Source organism: Penicillium cataractarum (assembly GCF_028827025.1).
Source record: "Penicillium cataractarum strain IBT 29864 chromosome Unknown utg000005l, whole genome shotgun sequence".
NCBI lineage: Eukaryota > Fungi > Ascomycota > Eurotiomycetes > Eurotiales > Aspergillaceae > Penicillium > Penicillium cataractarum.
In genome coordinates, this window is record NW_026622741.1 from 3,241,681 (window position 1) to 3,260,637 (window position 18,957).

The 18,957-nt window shown below is 49.8% G+C and overlaps 10 protein-coding genes across 10 annotated transcripts; 4 read left to right on the forward strand and 6 right to left on the reverse strand.

Moving 5' to 3' along the window:
* Positions 1-1,411: 1,411 nt before the first annotated feature.
* N7496_006856 (SDR family NAD(P)-dependent oxidoreductase) lies at positions 1,412-2,409 on the forward strand (the record flags this gene model as incomplete). Its single annotated transcript, XM_056699785.1, has 2 exons — positions 1,412-1,484; positions 1,568-2,409. The coding sequence occupies 2 exons, from the start codon at positions 1,412-1,414 to the stop codon at positions 2,407-2,409; spliced, it is 915 nt and encodes a 304-aa protein (XP_056555198.1).
* A 252-nt stretch (positions 2,410-2,661) lies between these two features.
* On the reverse strand, positions 2,662-3,812 carry N7496_006857 (isopenicillin N synthase family dioxygenase; the record flags this gene model as incomplete). The annotated part of the gene is made up of 2 exons (XM_056699786.1): positions 2,662-3,654; positions 3,744-3,812. The coding sequence occupies 2 exons, from the start codon at positions 3,810-3,812 to the stop codon at positions 2,662-2,664; spliced, it is 1,062 nt and encodes a 353-aa protein (XP_056555199.1).
* A 399-nt stretch (positions 3,813-4,211) lies between these two features.
* N7496_006858 (calcium-dependent phosphotriesterase) lies at positions 4,212-5,450 on the reverse strand (the record flags this gene model as incomplete). The annotated part of the gene is made up of 1 exon (XM_056699787.1): positions 4,212-5,450. The coding sequence occupies one exon, from the start codon at positions 5,448-5,450 to the stop codon at positions 4,212-4,214; it is 1,239 nt and encodes a 412-aa protein (XP_056555200.1).
* Positions 5,451-6,247: 797 nt separating this feature from the next.
* On the forward strand, positions 6,248-6,580 carry N7496_006859 (uncharacterized protein; the record flags this gene model as incomplete). The annotated part of the gene is made up of 1 exon (XM_056699788.1): positions 6,248-6,580. The coding sequence occupies one exon, from the start codon at positions 6,248-6,250 to the stop codon at positions 6,578-6,580; it is 333 nt and encodes a 110-aa protein (XP_056555201.1).
* Positions 6,581-7,206: 626 nt separating this feature from the next.
* N7496_006860 (amidohydrolase family protein) lies at positions 7,207-8,406 on the forward strand (the record flags this gene model as incomplete). The annotated part of the gene is made up of 1 exon (XM_056699789.1): positions 7,207-8,406. The coding sequence occupies one exon, from the start codon at positions 7,207-7,209 to the stop codon at positions 8,404-8,406; it is 1,200 nt and encodes a 399-aa protein (XP_056555202.1).
* Positions 8,407-8,577: 171 nt separating this feature from the next.
* On the reverse strand, positions 8,578-10,169 carry N7496_006861 (uncharacterized protein; the record flags this gene model as incomplete). The annotated part of the gene is made up of 3 exons (XM_056699790.1): positions 8,578-9,614; positions 9,670-10,020; positions 10,079-10,169. 3 exons carry the CDS (start codon positions 10,167-10,169, stop codon positions 8,578-8,580), a joined length of 1,479 nt encoding a protein of 492 aa, XP_056555203.1.
* A 562-nt stretch (positions 10,170-10,731) lies between these two features.
* N7496_006862 (uncharacterized protein) lies at positions 10,732-12,061 on the reverse strand (the record flags this gene model as incomplete). The annotated part of the gene is made up of 4 exons (XM_056699791.1): positions 10,732-10,788; positions 11,039-11,491; positions 11,549-11,807; positions 11,856-12,061. 4 exons carry the CDS (start codon positions 12,059-12,061, stop codon positions 10,732-10,734), a joined length of 975 nt encoding a protein of 324 aa, XP_056555204.1.
* A 2,101-nt stretch (positions 12,062-14,162) lies between these two features.
* Positions 14,163-15,422, reverse strand: N7496_006863 (uncharacterized protein; the record flags this gene model as incomplete). The annotated part of the gene is made up of 2 exons (XM_056699792.1): positions 14,163-14,973; positions 15,049-15,422. The coding sequence occupies 2 exons, from the start codon at positions 15,420-15,422 to the stop codon at positions 14,163-14,165; spliced, it is 1,185 nt and encodes a 394-aa protein (XP_056555205.1).
* A 551-nt stretch (positions 15,423-15,973) lies between these two features.
* On the forward strand, positions 15,974-17,260 carry N7496_006864 (putative cell cycle control protein (Cwf23); the record flags this gene model as incomplete). Its single annotated transcript, XM_056699793.1, has 1 exon — positions 15,974-17,260. One exon carries the CDS (start codon positions 15,974-15,976, stop codon positions 17,258-17,260), a length of 1,287 nt encoding a protein of 428 aa, XP_056555206.1.
* A 187-nt stretch (positions 17,261-17,447) lies between these two features.
* N7496_006865 (YgfZ/GcvT domain-containing protein) lies at positions 17,448-18,869 on the reverse strand (the record flags this gene model as incomplete). The annotated part of the gene is made up of 1 exon (XM_056699794.1): positions 17,448-18,869. The coding sequence occupies one exon, from the start codon at positions 18,867-18,869 to the stop codon at positions 17,448-17,450; it is 1,422 nt and encodes a 473-aa protein (XP_056555207.1).
* Positions 18,870-18,957: the final 88 nt, after the last annotated feature.

The following is an 18,957-nucleotide window of genomic DNA, read 5'->3' on the forward strand; positions in this document are numbered from 1 at the left end:
ACATCGGTGACGATTGACCCAGCAAAATTGACCTGACGAGGTCTGTATTGCGACATAACCCAGGTACGAAAGGAAATCAGGCTGCGAGATTCAGCACATCGAGACCTGGCACCAGCAATTTAGACTCAAATGGCGCATCAATCCGACACCCGTAGAGTCAACGACCTCATCGTAGCTACCAAATGCGTCGGTCGACTACTATACGACGAAGGGGCACTGTGGAGATCCCCAAAGTTGAGGTCAGCCGTAGGTAATGAGCGACTGTGAGCGGGATAGAACTCCCAACCGGTTGAACGGCCGTTATGGCGCGTCCTTTTTAAGTTTCGATTCCTACTTTTCTTCGATCAATCTTCGACGCTTGCAGCAATGGGCCATTGCACCATTGGTCGAATAGTGGGCGGTCTCCAGAATGCTGTCATACACGTCACTCCACAGGGAGAATTCTGACCCTGGCGGGTGGCAAGGGTATATAGTCTCTCAAAATCAGCGGAGATCCCGGATCTTAGGCTTACGTTGCGTTGACAGGCGTGGGTTATAGACGAATTGCATTGATCGATCAGAATATTATGGAAGGGAGCAGCATTTGACCAGCTGCAAGAGATCAAGATACTGATTCGTCTATGAGACTCTTCAAACTTCTTAAGTATCAAGGCACATTGCCTGCATGTACTTGACTCTTTCAAGCAGGTTGTATTGTTTCGGACGATAAGAACGGAGTGAGCGCTTCATAGTGGAGACGGTGATGACGTCGATCCCGTAGAAAGGAGAAATAATAGTACATGGAGATGGAAATTATCTCCGCCTCCCCGGAGCCTTCGGAATTCAGCGTTATGGAAAATATCAATTATGAAAAAATGAAAATGGTCAAGAATATTATGAACGGTCGATTCCTAGTCGTCTAATTGGTATAGGGGGTAAAAGTCTTCAGGAAGCGACTACTGTAGGACTCGCGTGTGCACGGTCCAACGGTTATTCCAAAGGTCTCTTGGCTGCAGAGTCCTTTATCCTAGCGCTGAATATCACCTCGAAATATTATTTCATCTGCTGTCTTTCGGTCTCATCTTTCAACTTCTCAGCCTGCGTCCACGAGATCTACCGGCCGTGCAGTGTAACTCCAATCATGGAAGAGTACTTGATCTTACATCTGCCATGTACAGCGTCGCCAATTGAAAGCAGTTTTCAAATCCATTGAAATACCTGGCTTCGAGGCCACACTCTTAAGGATAATCTGCCAAGCTATCACGAGAGCCGAACCCCTTCGGAGCTACGCCGACCGGGGGTGGAGCACGACGATGTTGTGCTTACCGATTAGTGATTATGAGGGGTAACCCCGTCACTCTTCCACACCCCTCTCTATTTGCATCGGTCTCGCAGTTTCAGCCCTCTATCAACACTCCTCATCTTCCTCGCCATGTCAAATCTTCAAGCCTCGCATCTTTTCTCCGTCCAGGACCGGGTCGTGGTCATCACTGGCGGAGGCAGCGGTAAGCCCCACTAAGGGGATGATGAATCTGGGGGATACCCACACTGATTGATGTCCACAACTAACATGAGACTATCTTGCTAGGTCTGGGCCGTATCATGGCCCGCGCCTTCGCCGCCAACAATGCCTCGAAGATCTTTATCCTCGGTCGCCGGGAAGATGCTCTCCGCGAGACAGCCGCTCAAGCAGCAGACGGAGTCATCATCCCGGTCAAATGCGACATCACATCGAAGGAGTCCTTGGTGTCGGCATACGGGACCGTTGCAGCACAGACAACCCACGTTGACATCCTCTTCGCCAATGGCGGTATCCTGGGTCCGCTCATGCGCTCGCCCCCTCCCAAGGCCGACGGCTCTCAGCCCTCTCTGTCCGAGCTCCGCGAACATCTGTTCAATATCCCAATGGAGGAGTTCACGCAGGTTTTAAACGTCAACGTAACCGGCTCCTACTACACCGCCCTAGCCTTTTTGCCTCTCCTCGAAGCTGCCAACAAGAGACGACCCGCGCCGCAGGTGGGTGTGCTTACCGCGCCCACCGCACAGATCGTGATCACCAGCTCTATTGCGGGTTTCAACCGAAAAGTGCCGTTCAGCTATGCATACAATGCATCCAAGGCTGCTGCCACTCATCTCGTCAAGATGCTTGCTACTAACCTGACCTCGTATAATATTCGCGTCAATGGTATTGCCCCGGGTCTGTATGACTCGGAGATGGCGAATAATGTCTTCACGGAGAATGGTGCCCAGGGAGGTGGTATTTCCGAGGGTTCGTTCCCGACCGATATGATTCCTCTTACTCGCGGTGGTAGCGAGGAGGATCTCGCTGGTTTGGTCCTTTGGCTGGCGAGCAACTCGGGCGGTTACGTGAACGGTACTATGATGGTTACTGATGGTGGTCGGGTCAGTGCGATTCCGGCTACTTATTAAGAGGAGGGATATATATGGAATACTGGATATCATTCCGATATTCCCGTTTCTCGTTTGCGATTTCCTATCGATCGATAGAACGGTACAGCGGAATAGACAGTTTATCAGTTCATAGATACGAATAGTTCAATGTGACTATGGCTCAGATGATCAAACTCGCCGCAATAACTCGGGTATCGGGCACAAAGGATAGTACGAAGGAAAAAGACAAAAGCCGTGCAACAAATATGTAAAGCCTTCAAGGTTCGCTGATCAGTAGGTGGCAGTCAGTCGCTGAACCAGGTAGTCGCCTGCCGTGATATCGGCATATTTCTTGGTCACGTTGATATCTTCACCAAACGTACCCGGCAGCGCCTCGATCACCTTGTTGTTATTCGGATTGCAGAAGTAAGCAATACTGTATCGAGAAGGATACGAATCCGACGTATCATCCACATCCTGGCCCTCCGGTTTGGGCGGCTCAATGACCCGATGGCGAGTACTCTTGATAGTATCATTTGACCACCGGGCCAGGAGATCCCCAGCATTGACGACAATGGTATCAGGGATGGGAGTCGCATCGACAAACGTCCCCTTGGGACTTCGCACCTGCAGACCACCATGTCGATCTTGGAAAAGCAGCGTGATAGACCCATAATCGCTGTGTTCGCCCGCACGAACCTGATTCGGGTTCTGCTTGAAGACATCCTTCCGAACGGGAGGGTAGTGCAATAGACGAAGATTATTATCCCCTTCATTGACAAAGCCGTCGAAAAAGTGCTCCGGCAAATTCATGCCCAAAGCAATAGCACTCATAACCTGTCTGTGCAGATCCTTGCACATACTAAAGAAGGAAAGCATCGTCTCCTTGAAATCCTTCCCTTCATCATCGAGATGATCCGGCCACTGATTAGGCAGACCATCGACTCCCTCACGGCCTATCTCCATGGTCTCTTTGATATCAGGTGCAGATCCCCGCAATGCATCCATCTCCCCCGTCTCTTCGAGGGTAGCTAGCTTCTCACGCCCGATCGCGACATAACCACGGTTCGATTGTGGGGTAGTCCAGCCCAGACCGTCCTTCTGGCTTTGTGGTCTACGGAAGAATCCAGCTGATGAAGCGAAGACTCGGGATACCACTGAGGGTGGAATGCCATGATCTTTGAGGTATACGAAGCCGGATGTCTTGAAGGCATTGGTGATAGATAAGGCGACGGCGTGCTTGTCGGACGGGGTTCCGGTGAAGAAGGGCCCGAAGTCGATAAGCTGGGAACAGTTTAGACTTTATTCACCTGAATATGAGAGCTTGGGCACATGTGACAGAAGACTCCCCTGTGAGAGAAGAGAGGACTAACAGGAATCACCAGATCGTCCTTGGCCACGGCAGTAGACGCTGGGTTGATATCTTGAAGGTTGCCCGCCATCCTCGCTAGATTCGGGGTTTCCTCTTAAACCTCGCCGCTTCAATGAATGCTAATGGTCGCTAAGAGTGATTCTTTGGGAGAGAAAGAGAAGGGAAGAAGAGGGAAGAAGAGGGGAAATGCAGACGCATGATGCACCCCTGCTTCAAGCATGAGACGAATGATAAGACCACAAGATAAGCTCGAGCAAACCAGTGCTCAGACCTCGGCGCTTTGGAGATAATTGATAGGTTAATTTAAACATTTCCTTCCGTAAAGCACGTTCCAGCTTCGTCATGCGATAGGCTAAAAAAAGGATAAATCGGGCTAATTACACAAATGTCTGCTAACCATATGGCACCTGGCCACAGTACCCCATAGCACCTCAACATCTTATAATGCACACAATCCGACCGAGCAGATTCAAGATCGCTTTTCACATATACTGATACCCGGTGAAAATACACCTGCTAAGAATATGCGGTCGGACTGAACATCGTGTACAGCCGTCGTGGTCGTTGACATGAGCTTTGCAGCTTCATCTTCGATCATCGGCTGCAGTATATACTGCTCCTCATCCGATTTTTTCGATCGGCCATTCTTCTTTTGAACCATCAGGACTGTTCCGGCAGTCACGGAGGCTTGGGGGTTTGTCGATGCTTCTTGCAATTCGACAGGGTCTGTGAATGCAGTAATGAGAATGTTTCCTCGAGAATCCACGGAAAGGTGATCAAGTGCTGAGCCCAGTGACAGAGCATCAATTTGAATAAGCTCATTTCCAGTCATTTTGTAGACTGCTAATGTCCCGGTTGACGACATTGAGATGTAAGCTAAGCCGTCGGGGCCCATGGCAATGCTATTGGCAAGATCGAAGCCCTGGCTGGCGACAGTCCGGCATAACCCAGTCTCTGTTCGACAGTAGGAGATACTCGAGCTGCCAAATTGAAACGGACCTCCACGGAAAGGTCCCAGCTTAGTGCGACCGCCGTTGATCACCAAGAATCCCTTTCCATCTTTATCGACGGCTAGGTTGTTGGGAGAATCCAGCGCTTCGCTGGAAATACTCCGGACATGCACAAGTTTGCCGGATTTCGGATTGAGATCGAAAACCTCGACGCTCGATTCAGTTTGAACATCAAGCGCTTTGCCTGTAATTGGATCCAGGACTGGCGTATGGTTGGTGAGCCAGAATCGAATTTTGTTGCCAATACGGCGCGCATCGAAGCCGTGTAAATTCAAATTCTGGTGAAGGTTGTCTGGAATGTCCAGGCGCTGAATCCTGTACTCGTTCTCCCGACCGGAGGGATCCAATTCCAAGACCGCGATATGATCTCTACGAGACCTCGCCCACGTAGTAGCAGCGCCGCCTCCAGGGTTCCAGTCCTTTGGAGATGTAGTGTTAGTACATGCACCGTAGAGTTTTCTGTCTCGATGATCTAGCCAGATATGTTCACAGCCCTCCATGAAGGGGTGGTGAATCTGCGAACATCTCCACCACCAAATAGGACTCTCTTTTGACTGAGCCGATCGGTCAAAACTCAGAAACAAAGGAAGCCGATCGTTGAAGAAGAATCCGAAGACGATCGCTATGAGAAGTACTATTGTACTCCATGGTAGTAGGCCAAGATATCGCCGTCTTGGCTGGTCCACGCCGGTCGCCATCGGGGGTGGAAGCGCCGGGGAAGGACATTTGGGAGGCACGAGCTGTATATTTCAGGGCCCTGCGCCCAGAGTCTGGGGCAAGTCTTAACCCTGCCGATCCTAGACCCTCGAAGGGCCCTGGCACCGCCTGGCTATTGCTGGCTGCCGTTGGCTGGTTTTGCGTGGGTCAAGAGGGTCTGGAGGGCGGCAAAAATAATCATTGGCTGACATGCTGACTTGGAATTGGTTGAATGTTTCAAACTTCCAGGGGTGGCTTACCGGGTTTGTTAACTAATCGGTTGTTTTGCCCCTGAAATGATGAGAATGAGGGGCAAGTGTACTGGATGTTGGCCTATAGATGTGCGTGAATGTATCTTTATGCAGTCGGCTTGGCAAAGCCGAAGAACAAGGCATACACTATAATGATTATGGATTTTTGATGATTAACATGAAGACAAAAAGTGTACATATTGTACAGTGAATGTAGTGTCCTCCAATTGGACTTACATATGTAGAATCCACTATGGCCCACATTGCCAATCTTCTTCATCTATCTGTGGAAAAAAAACCGTCCGAGAGTACACCGAGGCTCGCTGACTCTCCGTTGGTTGAAGGCCCACATGTATGGGGGGGCATCTCAACGTGTTCAGCGGACCTCGGACAGTTAAGAGATCCACCTCGCAACAATTATTAATAAGCCGATGATCCTCTACAACAAACAAGACTGCCCCTCATCTCTACTTAAGAACCCCCCTGTTGCACTCTAAACCTCCTTGTTTCTATTCTATACGAAACTCACCCTTTATCAATCCGTCACAATGACTTTCACCGCTGTCGTCGTTTACCCCAATGAGCCGGACACCACGTTCGACACCGACTACTACCTGCAGACCCATATGCCTCTGGTGGCCAAGCACTGGGGTCCCGCTGGTCTGAAGAGCTGGAATGTCGTCAAGTACGACCGCGATCTTGCCGGCACTTCTCCCAAGTACCTGATTGCCGCCACCCTAGTGTGGGAGAGCGAGGAGGCCGTCAAGGCGGCTGTCTCCGGAGAGACTGCGCCTATTATCTTCGGCGATATCCCCAACTTCACCAACAAGCAGCCCGTTACTCTCGCCGGTAGCACCATTGGAAGCCAGGAGATCTCCTAATTTGATTGATTTTCTGTCAGATTGTGAGTACTTTTGAGTTCGTTCCTAGGTGCTGGCCAGTGTGCTGACGTGATACATATAGGCCTGGTCAAAAATTTCCATAAATAACCATTAATATGGAGAATGAGGGGCTTTCATGCAGTTGACGATTTAATGTATGACGTTATTTTATGGACTATCAGCTCAATACAATTGTGTTCTTGGGTCAATCAGTGATTGAAATTTTTCCATTATCATACCCAGTACTTGAAGTAAATCCGATTCACCATTTTGGGAGCGAAGTCTAAACATCCAAATTCCTGCGTCTGGCCAATGCGTTCTCAAGTGTCGTGGATTCTGCAGAAAGAGGAAGTCTCCCAGAAGACAGTTCATTATATTACTCTATGAACTCGTTGAAATAAAAAAGACCGGCATTATCGATCGTTTATCAAAGTAAAGATAAGCTTAGATTGCTCAAGGTAACATCGAAGCGATAGGGACTTTGGAGATCCCCGCATCTCCGCCTCTTATCTGTCCAGGGAAAACACCGAAGACTGCAGCTGCACTTCCTGTACCCCTCACTTTCCTTCTTCATTTATTCCTCGTCTTCTTCGTCAACCTCTTCAAAGCTTGCAAATATCGTCAAAATGGCCAACCCATTGATCGTCGACATCCACACCCATGTCTACCCACCCGCATACATCGATATGCTCCGCGCCCGTCACAAGGTGCCATACATCCACGACCCATCCGACGGTGGACCACCCCGTCTTATCATCCTCTCATCAGACGATGACCCAAATATCCCCCTCGATCAACGCGGCCGACCAGTCGACTCTTCCTATTCCGACATAAAAGTCAAACTCGACTTCATGGACAAACACGGCATCGATTGCAGCGTCATTTCCCTCGCCAACCCATGGCTAGATTTCATCGGCGAAGAACAAGCTTCCGAGTGGGCTCAAAAGATCAATAATGATCTAGAATCTACCTGTGCACAAGTCAATAGCGCAACGGCCACCCCAGACAAACTCCCTCGTCTCTTTGCATTTGGAACTTTACCTCTGGGTGCACCACAGCAGGTCGCCGTAGCGGACGAGGTGCATCGAATCAGCGCCCTCCCCCATATCCGCGGCGTCATCATGGGTACCACCGGGCGAGGCAATGGGCTGGATGACCCCGAGTTAGAAGCAGTATGGGGAGCGCTGCAAGATACCCAGCTCATGTTGTTCTTGCATCCGCACTATGGCTTGCCGGACGAGGCATTCGGGGGACCCGAGATCGTTCGTCGCTATGGACACGTTCTCCCGTTGGCACTCGGGTTCCCATTGGAGACGACTATTGCCATTGCGCGTATGTATTTGAGTGGTGTCTTTGATCGGTTCCCCAAGCTTAGGATCTTGTTGGCTCATTCGGGTGGTACGCTTCCGTTTTTGGCGGGGAGGATTGAGAGTTGTATTGCCCATGAGCGGACTTTTAAGGTTAATGGGGGGAGTGTTCAGGGCCCACAACGGGGTATTTGGGATGTTTTGAAGACGAATATTTATTTAGATGCGGTGGCTTATGGGACTGCTGGGTTGAAGGCGGCTGTGGAGGCTGGAGGGGGCACTACGGATCGCCTGTTGTTTGGTAAGATGATGAGCCATTGTCCTCCTCCAATGACATTTTTTAATGCTGACAACTTTGAAGGTACTGATCATCCCTTCTTCCCGCCTCTTAATGAGGAAGATGACAAGTGGACTAGTGTGACTACCAACTACAAGGCTATTAGTGCGGCATTTGAGGGGGATGAAGCTGTGGCAGCAGTGTTGGGAGGCAATGCAGTTCGCATTCTCAACTTGAAGTAATTGACATTATTCATTATTCATTATCCTGGATAATTCCTGCTCTTTAATGAAACATGATATCATTCTCAACAGGAACAAAATGATGAGCGCAATCAGTTCTGAGAACAGCACGTTCAACTCAGCATTCGCTGTAACACGATGAGAGACGATCAAATGGAGTCACTCGAGCCATCACTGGCGAGAGGCTCTGGCAGGATCTAATATCTCCCAGCCAATCAGGCGCCATAGCTCTCCTGCAAACCATTCGGTAAAATCCAGTCGTCGATTCGGAGGTGCCCAACAATCAGCTGGAGGCGGAGTCCCGGGTCGCTCCAAGCCCCCTTGGAAGAGAGGATCCTCTTTGCCGAAAACTGCCTGAAGTAAGGTCTTCTTCATTGCCTCCTGGACCTTGAGGTTGAAGGGAAGTTGGCCACCGGATGCAGGACCTGCCGGAGGGAACAGAGTTTCATTTTTCAAAACTCTATCAAGGAATAAAATGAGCTTCTCTGCCTCCAGCTGGGCGGTCTGTCGCGACATATCTTCCTCCCTCATTGCAGTGAGGCCTTCGGGAGGTCGCATATCTGGGTTTAGATTCGTTGGTAGCTGGATGTCGTTGAAGGTGAAGAGGGCCAGCATCTTTCCGAGCCGGTCGAGTACGGTGTGGAAATACCCTTCCATCACCTGCTGGTCGCAAAATCGACTCATGTCCAGTGAAAGAGCCATCTTGCAGAGTAAGTCAACAAGCACCTGAGCTGTGTCCTGCTTGGCGCTGGTCGGAACCCCTGCTTTCATCTTTTGTCGCGGCTTGACCCTGGTAGTTCTCATGGCCCCGTTGCCTGCGACGCTCTCTTTGGATACCGCAGTACAATATTGTGCAAGTCCAGTCATGGTAGACTTGAAGAGACACACCAAGTAGTAGACGATCTTAGGCTGGGACTGGCCATCGTCTGCCGCTTGAGGGATTTTGTGAAGGGCCTGGTGGACAAGTTTGAAGGTCAAGTCAACGGCCTTCACGACAGCGAGGAAATCGGGCCCCTTGCTCTTGTTCTTCGAGACTCGGAAAGGCTTTGGTGGAGCTGGCGGTGTGGCCTCCGCCCGGATCGCAGTCAAAAGACCCTGCTCTGCCTCTTTGCACGCAATGACTGCGTCAACAGCAAGAGCCTTGGTCTTGCGACGCTTGGCCTGCAGCGTTCGCTGGAGGGCAAAGATGTGTCTCAAGAAGGAGACGCCTATATTGTGTCAGTCATTTTATACTCGTAAAGACCATTCAATGTCACCTCATACCTTGCTCGGTTTCCTGCTCACGATTGACCTCTTGATCTTGACTGGCGATGTCTCGTTGCGACTGGGTCCGAAGATTGCGAGTGTTCTGTCGCTTCCTGCCAGTCTCGGGCTCATTCTCAACGTCACTGAAAGCTTTACGCTTTGGTGGTGGAGTTGCCGCGTTGAGTTTGGCGACGAGAGCCTCATTCTGCTGCTTCAACTCAAAGATTGTGTTGTGCAGCTTGATTTGCTCACCCTCGGCCTTCATGTAGGCCCTCTGCCAGTGTTCTACACTGTCAAAGAAGAAGTTGGTGAGAATCAGCTTGGGGTTCTCCGATTCTCTGATGGACTTTCGGAGGTCAAGAATGTAATCTAGTGCGACAAGTGAGATGACGCTACTTTAGGAAGGTTCTCAGTAAGGCTTACTTACCCTTGACCGAGATGCCTGCTGGCTTATTCTTCACAATCGCCAGCGCAAGAGCCAGTGCGGCTCTTGGTGGCTTGGCGACGGGAGTCGTCATTTCGGACGAAAACAGTGGAGATTTGATGAAGAAAGACGAGAGAGAGAAAGTCGTAGAAGGTAACTGAGCACGTGGGGGTGTGCCCCGTTTGAAAGTGAAGCAAACGTGGTGAAGGCAGGTACGATGGCATTGTTGCCTCATTTGGTTGCCTAAGGTTTCTGACGGCAGTTTACCTACTAAATAGGCATCTAATCTTCTCTTCCTGAAAGATACTAGTTAGTTGAAAGCCTATACCATAATTTACGTAGGCATGAGTTGCCGTTCACCAAAAAGCCATACTTCAGTTATGCATAGCTGAAAGTTAGCCCTCTCTACCTTAATGCTTATGTGGTATTATCACATAGAATCTTCGAGGTTATTTAGCTATAGCCATTTTTTAAATAATGTTAAGTAAGGTCAAACCCCCGTAATCCGAGCTGAGCGTACTTTCGTCCGAACAAATTACAATTTGCACTGTGATCGTTTCAATTCTATTTAATCTCTTTCATGTCGCCCGATTCAGAGCTTATCTTTGACGTTTCACAGTCAATAGAAGCATTACTGGCAAGAAAACATGAGTGGTCTAAGTTCCGTTGGCTGGAGGGTTCAAGATAACAGTGTTGAGTGCATAATTCCAGCTCTACATAGCCATTCACTTAATATGTATGAATCATTTTTTCTTTCAGCCCGTCATCCACCTGCCTAACGAGATCTTGGATTGTCAATGCATCCTCTTCAGAGTCTATCGTTGAAGACCCGGCAGTCATCAACAGGCGCTCAGGGCGTGCAACACTTAAGTATTGACGAGTACGCTTACGATGTGCGCTTCGGAAAGTCTTACCAAAAAGGAAAAGTCAGCTATGAATGACGGAAGTTTTATGGGAACGTACTCGAAGCTGCTTTGCAATTTTCTCGAATTGCTCCGTCAATCCAAAGTTATTAGCCTGCTCCGCAGCGGTCCGGAAGGCATGGGCTTTGACAGAAGCCATAAATCTCCTCTGCGAGTGAGAAAAATATCTCATGAAATCTTGCTCGTCAAAGAAGGGTTCCAAACCAAGAAAGTAATCAAGGACATTGAACAAGACCAGATGGGCACCGGAGGTCCCATCATATTCGACATACTCGTCCTCGATGAATTCACCAGCGGCCCAGCCGTGGAATCCTTGAATATAGGCTGTAAAGACATGTCGAGGTATTTTCGATTCGACAACGTTTTCATAGTATATCCGGAAGACCGATTTTAGGTGAATGCTGATTCCCTGCAGATGAGCAAGACATGCTTGTCTCTGGCCCTTCTCATAGCATCTAATAGATTGTACTAGATGGTAATAGACTGGTAAAGCCTATTTTGATCGTCAGAAGTCATTTCAAAATTTCAAAAGAGTTAAGAGGTATAGCACCTTTCTCTCCGGCTCGGTAAATGAGTAAATAAGGTAATACTCGGCTGAAGGGATAGGCTCGGGCATGCTGCCATTGATTGCATAGGCCACTCTGCGCGTAGCATTATCGATATTGCATTGAAGATTAGACATCACATTTCCTCCCTGCGAGGTGATACCATATCGTCGACGGATGAAGCCCCATGGCAGGTCTAGCTCAGGTGGGAACTGGATAATCTTGTCTCGTTGAGCAACCTTAACGACAGGCACAGTACCCCATCTGCATTGATGTTAGCTATACCTCTATAGAGATTAAAAGATATTGTACCTGAAGGCATGTCGTAAGGCACTTATACATGCATAGAATCCGTTGTATGCTTCGTTCTTAATCACAGAAAAATGGCCATTTTCAGAGGTGGAAAGAACTGCCTTCACCTTTTCCATATCCACACGTTCTTGGAGCAGCCCTCGCGATCGGCATTGATACTCAGTCCGGCGGCTTTGGTTAACTGTGTCATTGAGCGAAACCTCCATCACCGGGAGTAGTGGAGCCAGTTCGACAAATATGTCATGGTATGGACGAAGTGCCGCCGGCCAAGATTCTCTATACGAGGCTTTAGGGGGCCAAGAGCCAGCACCATCTGTCTCTATCATGCTTTGTAAAGCTTGAATAGTCTCGTGGGTCCGAGCAAGGCTTTTGATCAAGACGACGTGTTCGATTCGCGGGTGAACCAGGGCAACCAAGTATTCGATACTAAAAGCTATGGTTATACGATGAAAGAAAGCCATCACTGCATGTAGTATTGGGTAGAATTTGTGGTTGAAGGACAACATATTGAACATCTTTGAGATGATGATGATCACGTTGCCTGCCTCGGGAAAACTTGGGTCTTATAGTTCCACATAAAATTATCCAAATCTATCTTAAAGGTTTCTATCATGAAGTCCCTTTGCCCAGAACCCTGTGTAACTATTGACTGACGATCTTAGCCACTTGTTGGGGACTAATCTCGTCATGGCTCGGGGCGATCGGAAATTTTTCTTCCGAGATTCGTGGCCCGCGCATTCTGCAAGTCATGCATGTCAATGACATCTGGCTGGTATATCACGGGAAAAAATATCCTCATTCACGTTCAAAAAGGATGCATACCAAGGACATTCCCAGAATGCCGCATATTTTTACCCAAAATATCGCCCGCCACGTCTTGTAGGTGACTATTGCGCCTGCTAGGAGTGGATCGATGGTGGGCCCGACTAGGGTTCCTGTGCAGAATCATGTGAGTGCACTGGCAAGATCAAGTGTTTGATACAGATCGCGGATCGCGGTCCAATGGCATGTATGACGGTGCCGGAGAAGGCGCTCAGCATTCGGACGAGCATGAAGGCGGCTAGGTTCAGTGCCATTCCAATTAGCGATGCGAGGAAGACTACACTACTTGCGAGGCAGGACTCTATGAATCGACCTTTCAGTATTCAATTCATCATCTTTTCTGTGAACATTAAGTCGGCTAGCTATGTGGATTGGGAGAAAATTCATGTAGATATATACCAATCATCATCCCAGGGCCTAGCACCACGAATCCCAGCAACAAGGACTCAAGGCCATGAAGATCATGTACAGGACATTAGTAAGACCAATTATTAACCCTGAAGTATGGTATGTGGCCGCCATATCGGGAATGGCCGGGAGAAGAGAGGTGCTTGATATAGGAGACAGCAGCCTATTCCACGTCATAACAGTCACCATGAGGATTTTTCGATATCGTGGGAAGCGGTCGAATTCGTTTCGACTGGGTCCTCGGCCAGTTCCCTGTTCTCATCTATCTTGGGTTTGCCCATTGTCTCGAGAGAGACTTTTCGCGGAAAGGTGAAAGTAGTGATAGGAGAAATCAATATGGAACGAACCCCTGGAAAGATACGACTGTAAAAGGACCAATTACTGAGAAAATTCCAATAAATGAAATCTACAATGGCCCACAGAAATGAATCAGATAGAGGAGAATAAGGGACTAGACCTAAATGTCAAAATTCTCCCATTTGGGTAGAAAGATATGATCGGTTATGCGAAGGGTCTTTCAGTGTGACTGCAACCCAAAGTACGGAGAAATTTCCGAAGATAGAAGTGCTAGAGAATGTTGAAATCCGGCCGTATGGGTCTGGAATGGAGTCCAGATTTACCCTCAGGCCGATCATCGAGTCCTTCAACCTCATGTTTCATCACTGATAAGTTCAGATCTTTTTGAGGCTTTTATAGCATTGTTAATATGCCCACCCGGTAAAGTGAAAGAGATGACCCCAAGTTTAGGACCTATAATTAACCTAGATTATCAAATTCGTATGACGACATCAACCTTGTTTCTTCTCGATTACAGCTAGCTGTACTTGCAGTCCATACTTCCTCGGTTTCAAAATATGAATGATCCGACTCATTAAGTAGGTCTGTCAATCTGTCAACTCATGGCAGTTTTTTCGCCTTATAACTATAAAGCATATTATGCCAAGTAACCAGCCAGCTTCTACTGCAGAACTCTGCTCCATATGCTGATGGTTCAAGGTAGAGGCCTGTGGTCCAGGATAAACTTTACAAGAAAGCTAGAATTTACAGCCGAGTATTCGAGTTATGGACCCATAGATATCATTTATATCTAATCTCCCGGCCCCAACGGGGGCCATCTGTCTGGACTACCGTGAATACATCCTCCCATTTTCGCCCATCATCCAGAAGGACCTCATCCTCTCCGTCCGTCCGAACCCCAATCTGCTGGAGATACGATCGTACCTCTTGAAGGATCTCCCGAGCATTTTCATATTCCCCCTTCCAGGCCTTAACCAGCATCAGACCCAATCGTTCTTCTTCTAAAAGCTGTAGCTTGCCCTCCTTCAGCCGCTGCGTATGGTACCCCCATGGATTCACATCCCCTGGAATCTCCGTCAGATCCATTGGATCGGTAGGCAACCCCCACCTCTTCGCTCCATGACTAGACGCATCCTTTCGCATCAATTGCCAGACAAAGGTCGCCCAATCCGAGAGATCGATCTTCGGAGTGAGCTCTGGGTACCCACTACCGGGAATGGTGGGGTGGTAAATCTCTACTTCGTATCTCGTCCCGTCGGGAGAGTAAGGCCATTCATCTGTCGGGATGGTTGCGTTTACAAATCCTGATAGTGCAATCGAGAGATCACCACGTATCCATATCGTACTCGCGCCGAAATCCATCAGGTAGACCGCGTGTTCGTGCAGGAAGGCTAGCATGGCGAGCGATTGCAATGCCCAGTGGTAGTAGAGCAGGAGGAGGGGCTCTCTGTCTCCCTCATTGGGTAATTCCTTATCATCGGAAGATGTGCGCGATGCAGGAAATGTGGACAGAATTGGCAGGGTCGTAGCGGCCAGTGGGCCGGGGTCCAGCTTCTCTAGCAGATATCCCACGGGGAGACGGCCAAGATATCTACTCCCACCACGCAGAATTGCAGTGTTCTAGCGGCGATTGCAAAAAACGAGCAGGCAGGGAGAGTTTACTCACTTGACGATGCGGGGGTGAAGATCAATCGGTTGGTCTACGTCCACATTCGGGATATTGGTGCTACGAGCGAGATGTTCATATACTCGGGGAATTCGCTCAGCAAGGTTAAACCACTCCTCGGGGTCGACACGGGTATTTTCTTTCTCGCATTTATGAAATGCCACAATGCAGTCTTGGTTGGCATGTTGTACAAAGTACATCTGTTCATACAGCTCGTCGTAAAAGCCCTCGGGGCGGTCGGTACAGACCGAAGGGACCACATCCCCGTAACAACGAGGGTATTTGGACTGGATGGGTAGATCGGGGGGCTGTTCTAGATCCACAGCTGAAAATGAGGGGTCCGCAGTGCGGTTTGATGACCAGCTGGTACCCATGACGGCGACTTGATCTATAAAAACAAGAGGCGTAAAAAAATAAAAGAAAAAAGAGAAAGGGAGGCGCGCGGGTGGGATACGCCTTTATATAGGGGATTGTTAAAGTCGGCCTCCCCTTATCATATTACGACCTTGCTACAAGTCGCCGAAGTTCAAATATCCAAGACACTTTCATTCAAATTTGGTTGGAAAGATAAGAATGAGTCTTGAAGACACTGATCATACCACATAAAATGGAGATCCTGCATGTGTGGTGTGGGTTGGTGCTTGGCGTTTACCGGAGCGAAGAGGCGCGACCTTCCGCCGATCTGATGCAAGTTTAAAGTGTGAACTATCTTGGCTCTCAATGATTTAGAATATTCTAGAGGCACATACTCCTAAATTAAATCCACTGTTGAATGCATGGAGAAAGGTAAATACTAGAGAGGCGGCGATAGAAGCGGTGAACTAATATGCGGCAAAAAAGGGTTATGATACAGTGGCGTCCGCTACAAACTGTCCTGGACTCTATCTCTCTTTCTTCCTTACACACATCCCATTCAGTTTCCAAGATGCCAGCGGACGACCTCAAGGCGCATGCCGCCTCCAATCAAGATTTCTATGCGCTGCTAGATCTCTCCCCCGCAGCCAACGAGTCTGAGATCCGGCGCGCCTACCGCCGCACCGCGCTGAAATACCACCCCGACAAGATCTCCAATCCCACCGCTGCCGACATCGACAAGTTCCACCTGCTTCAGATCGCCAACGATGTGCTCTCCGATCCCGCGATTCGGCAGCTTTACGACAATGCGCGCGAGGCGCGTATGCGCAAGCAGCGCGAGCGGGACCAGATGGACGCTGCGAAGCGAAAGATGCGCGAGGACCTTGAAGCGAGGGAGCGTGCTGGTGCGGCAGCTCAGCAGGGTGTCAAAAGGCCATGGATTCCCGGTGGCGAAGAAGACGCTGAGGCTAAGCTGCAGCGGGAGATTGAGCGAATCGCTGAGGACGGGCGCCGTCGCCGCCGCGAGGCGACGGATAAGTTGAAGCGGGAGTTGGAGGAGGAACAGAGGAAGATGCAGGAGGAAGAGGAGGAGGCACGCAAAGCGGCGGACCGAAGCAGTCAGCGTGTTGATCGATCTCGGGACGGCGGCACGAATGTTTCTGAACTCGAGCGCTCGGTGAAGGTGCGCTGGGCGCGAGAGGGCCGTGGAGCGGACTGGGATGCAGACTGGCTGAAGGCCTTGTGCGCACCATTTGGAGAGATCGAGGGCACTTTCGTGTTGAAGGATAAACGCGCCCGCGTGGAGGGCAAGAAAGGAAAGGTCACCTATGGCACTGGCGTCGTGGTTTTCAAGTCCATTGTCAGTACACAGGCCGCGGTATTGGACAGCGAGAAGAAGATCCGGCAAGCGGATGGTGACTGGGCTCTGGTTGATTCAGTTGCCTATGCGTCAGGTCAGGCACCGGATCTTGGATTCAGTACGAATGGCGATGCTGAGAAGCCAACGCCATCAGTGGGCTCGGAGGGATCCTCATCCAAGCCCCCTGCCGATACGACTGATACATCCACCAAGCCTTTCAGGCCTTCATTCAACTTTCCCGGAATCAAGCCCGGGTCCCACCCATCTGGAAAGGCGCCTTCATTTGGCTCATTCCCTTCCGCTACCGGAAACCCTCCGAAGGCTTCGTCTTTCAATCCTTCAGCAAAGACATCAACTCCCAGTCTCCAAGAGATTACTATGATGCGGCTCAAGAACGCCCAGCGTGAAAAGGAGCGCAAGGCTCTTGAAGAAGAGCTTGCCCGAGAAGATGAGGCCGCTGATGCTGCAGAAGCTGCAGCAAAGGCTAATGGAGCGTGAGGAACTTTAACATTGCATGGCGAAATTCTTTTCTATTTTTTTGTTCCGATTAGGGACGGTTTGTTGGCTCAAAAGATACCCCGGTCTACCAAGACCTCAGTTTACATGAATAGAGATACATTGATTATTTGCAAGAGTTTTATCTTATCATACATAGATGCATTGTTACATTTGACGCAGCTGTCCACTATTCGGTTCGTCGCTGCGCTTCTTCCTCTTCGAGCTGCTCAACTAGGAATCGTGCCCGTTCACCTTCGAGATCAACTTTCCGTGGGGCCGGCTTGCGTGCTCCACCAGCGATGATAAACTCCCTGGTCCAAGGCGGGATGAAAGCCTGCAACTTGATCTCGGCTGGCTGCTCCGATTCCGATGTCAATGAAACTTTGAACTCGCTTCCGGGGGTGTATTGTGTGCCTTCGCTGGTCAGCGCGATATCGGTCATCATTTCCAGACGACACAACGCAAGACCAATGTTGCCAACACCATCCAAGAACTTTCCAGCGCTACGACCCCGGCGGCCGCCAGCCTTGTTGATGTTCGATCCATGAGGTGGCAGAGCAAGCTCAACCGAGGGATCGTACACAGGGCCATCTGCTGAAGACAGATCCCCAGTGTAAAGCTGAACGGGAAGAATGCGCTTGCGCACCACGCCGGTGTGATGCGTCCGGATGGTCAACTCCTGGCCAACGTAGCAACCCTTGCGGAAATCAATGCCCCGTCCCATATCCATATTGCATTCCAGCGGCAGCGCTGACTCGCGAATAATCTCTTTCTGGCCCTCTGCGACACCATGCAGTATCCGGCGCACGGTGTATGATCCCAACTCAACCTCAGACCCAGCAACCTGCGACTCATCGGGTAAATGACTGCGCAGGTCGTCAGATCCGGGAGTAACGAGACGGGACCCAAAGCCCGGCGCCCGGGCATCGATACACCCGACGACATTCGAAGACAGAGAAAATGGTGACGCCGTCTCGGACTCGAGGTTATAAGCAGCCCACCGAGGCTCGGAATGATTCTTCCATGACGACCAAACAGTGCGCTCGCCGTCGTCGAGGGCGCGTAGCTTCAACTTCGCGCGCAACTTATGTTTCTTCAGGTGTTTCATCAAAGTCGGAACTTCATTCTTATCCACTTCGACCAGCCATTCGCGTTCGATATCACTGCCGTTCGAATTCGGGACCGGGTAGATGAAAGTGTCGTTCAAGACGCGGCCCTGGGAGTTGAGGAAGGCCGCATATGTGCCTGTGTGACGGATGTTTTTGTTCGGGTCATTAGCAACCAGCATGTTCTGGGTGATCAGGCCCTGAAGGAAAGTTGAGCTATCGACTCCGGTAATGGATATGAGACCGCGGTTTGTGAGCCGAGTGTAGCCGACATCTGGTGGGGGAGGGACATTTTGGAATGGTTCGGCGTGGTGATGTGTTGTTGAGAAGAGCCTCCTGTGTGTCAGGCAGCGGCTACAGGTCGAGGGACGAGGCCGCATCATTGTCGAGGTCAAATTTATCGAAGTGACTAATGTGAAGCGGCTCTCAGCATTTTGCCGACGGAACGCGGAGCGGGCAATGACGTTAGGCGGCAGAAAGTGGCAGAATCCGTCATCATCCATCTATACAACCCATTTAAGAATATTTACTTGCACGTGTAGTTTCAAAAGGACCTTCCATAAAATTAGAGACAGGCAGCTCAGATTTTAG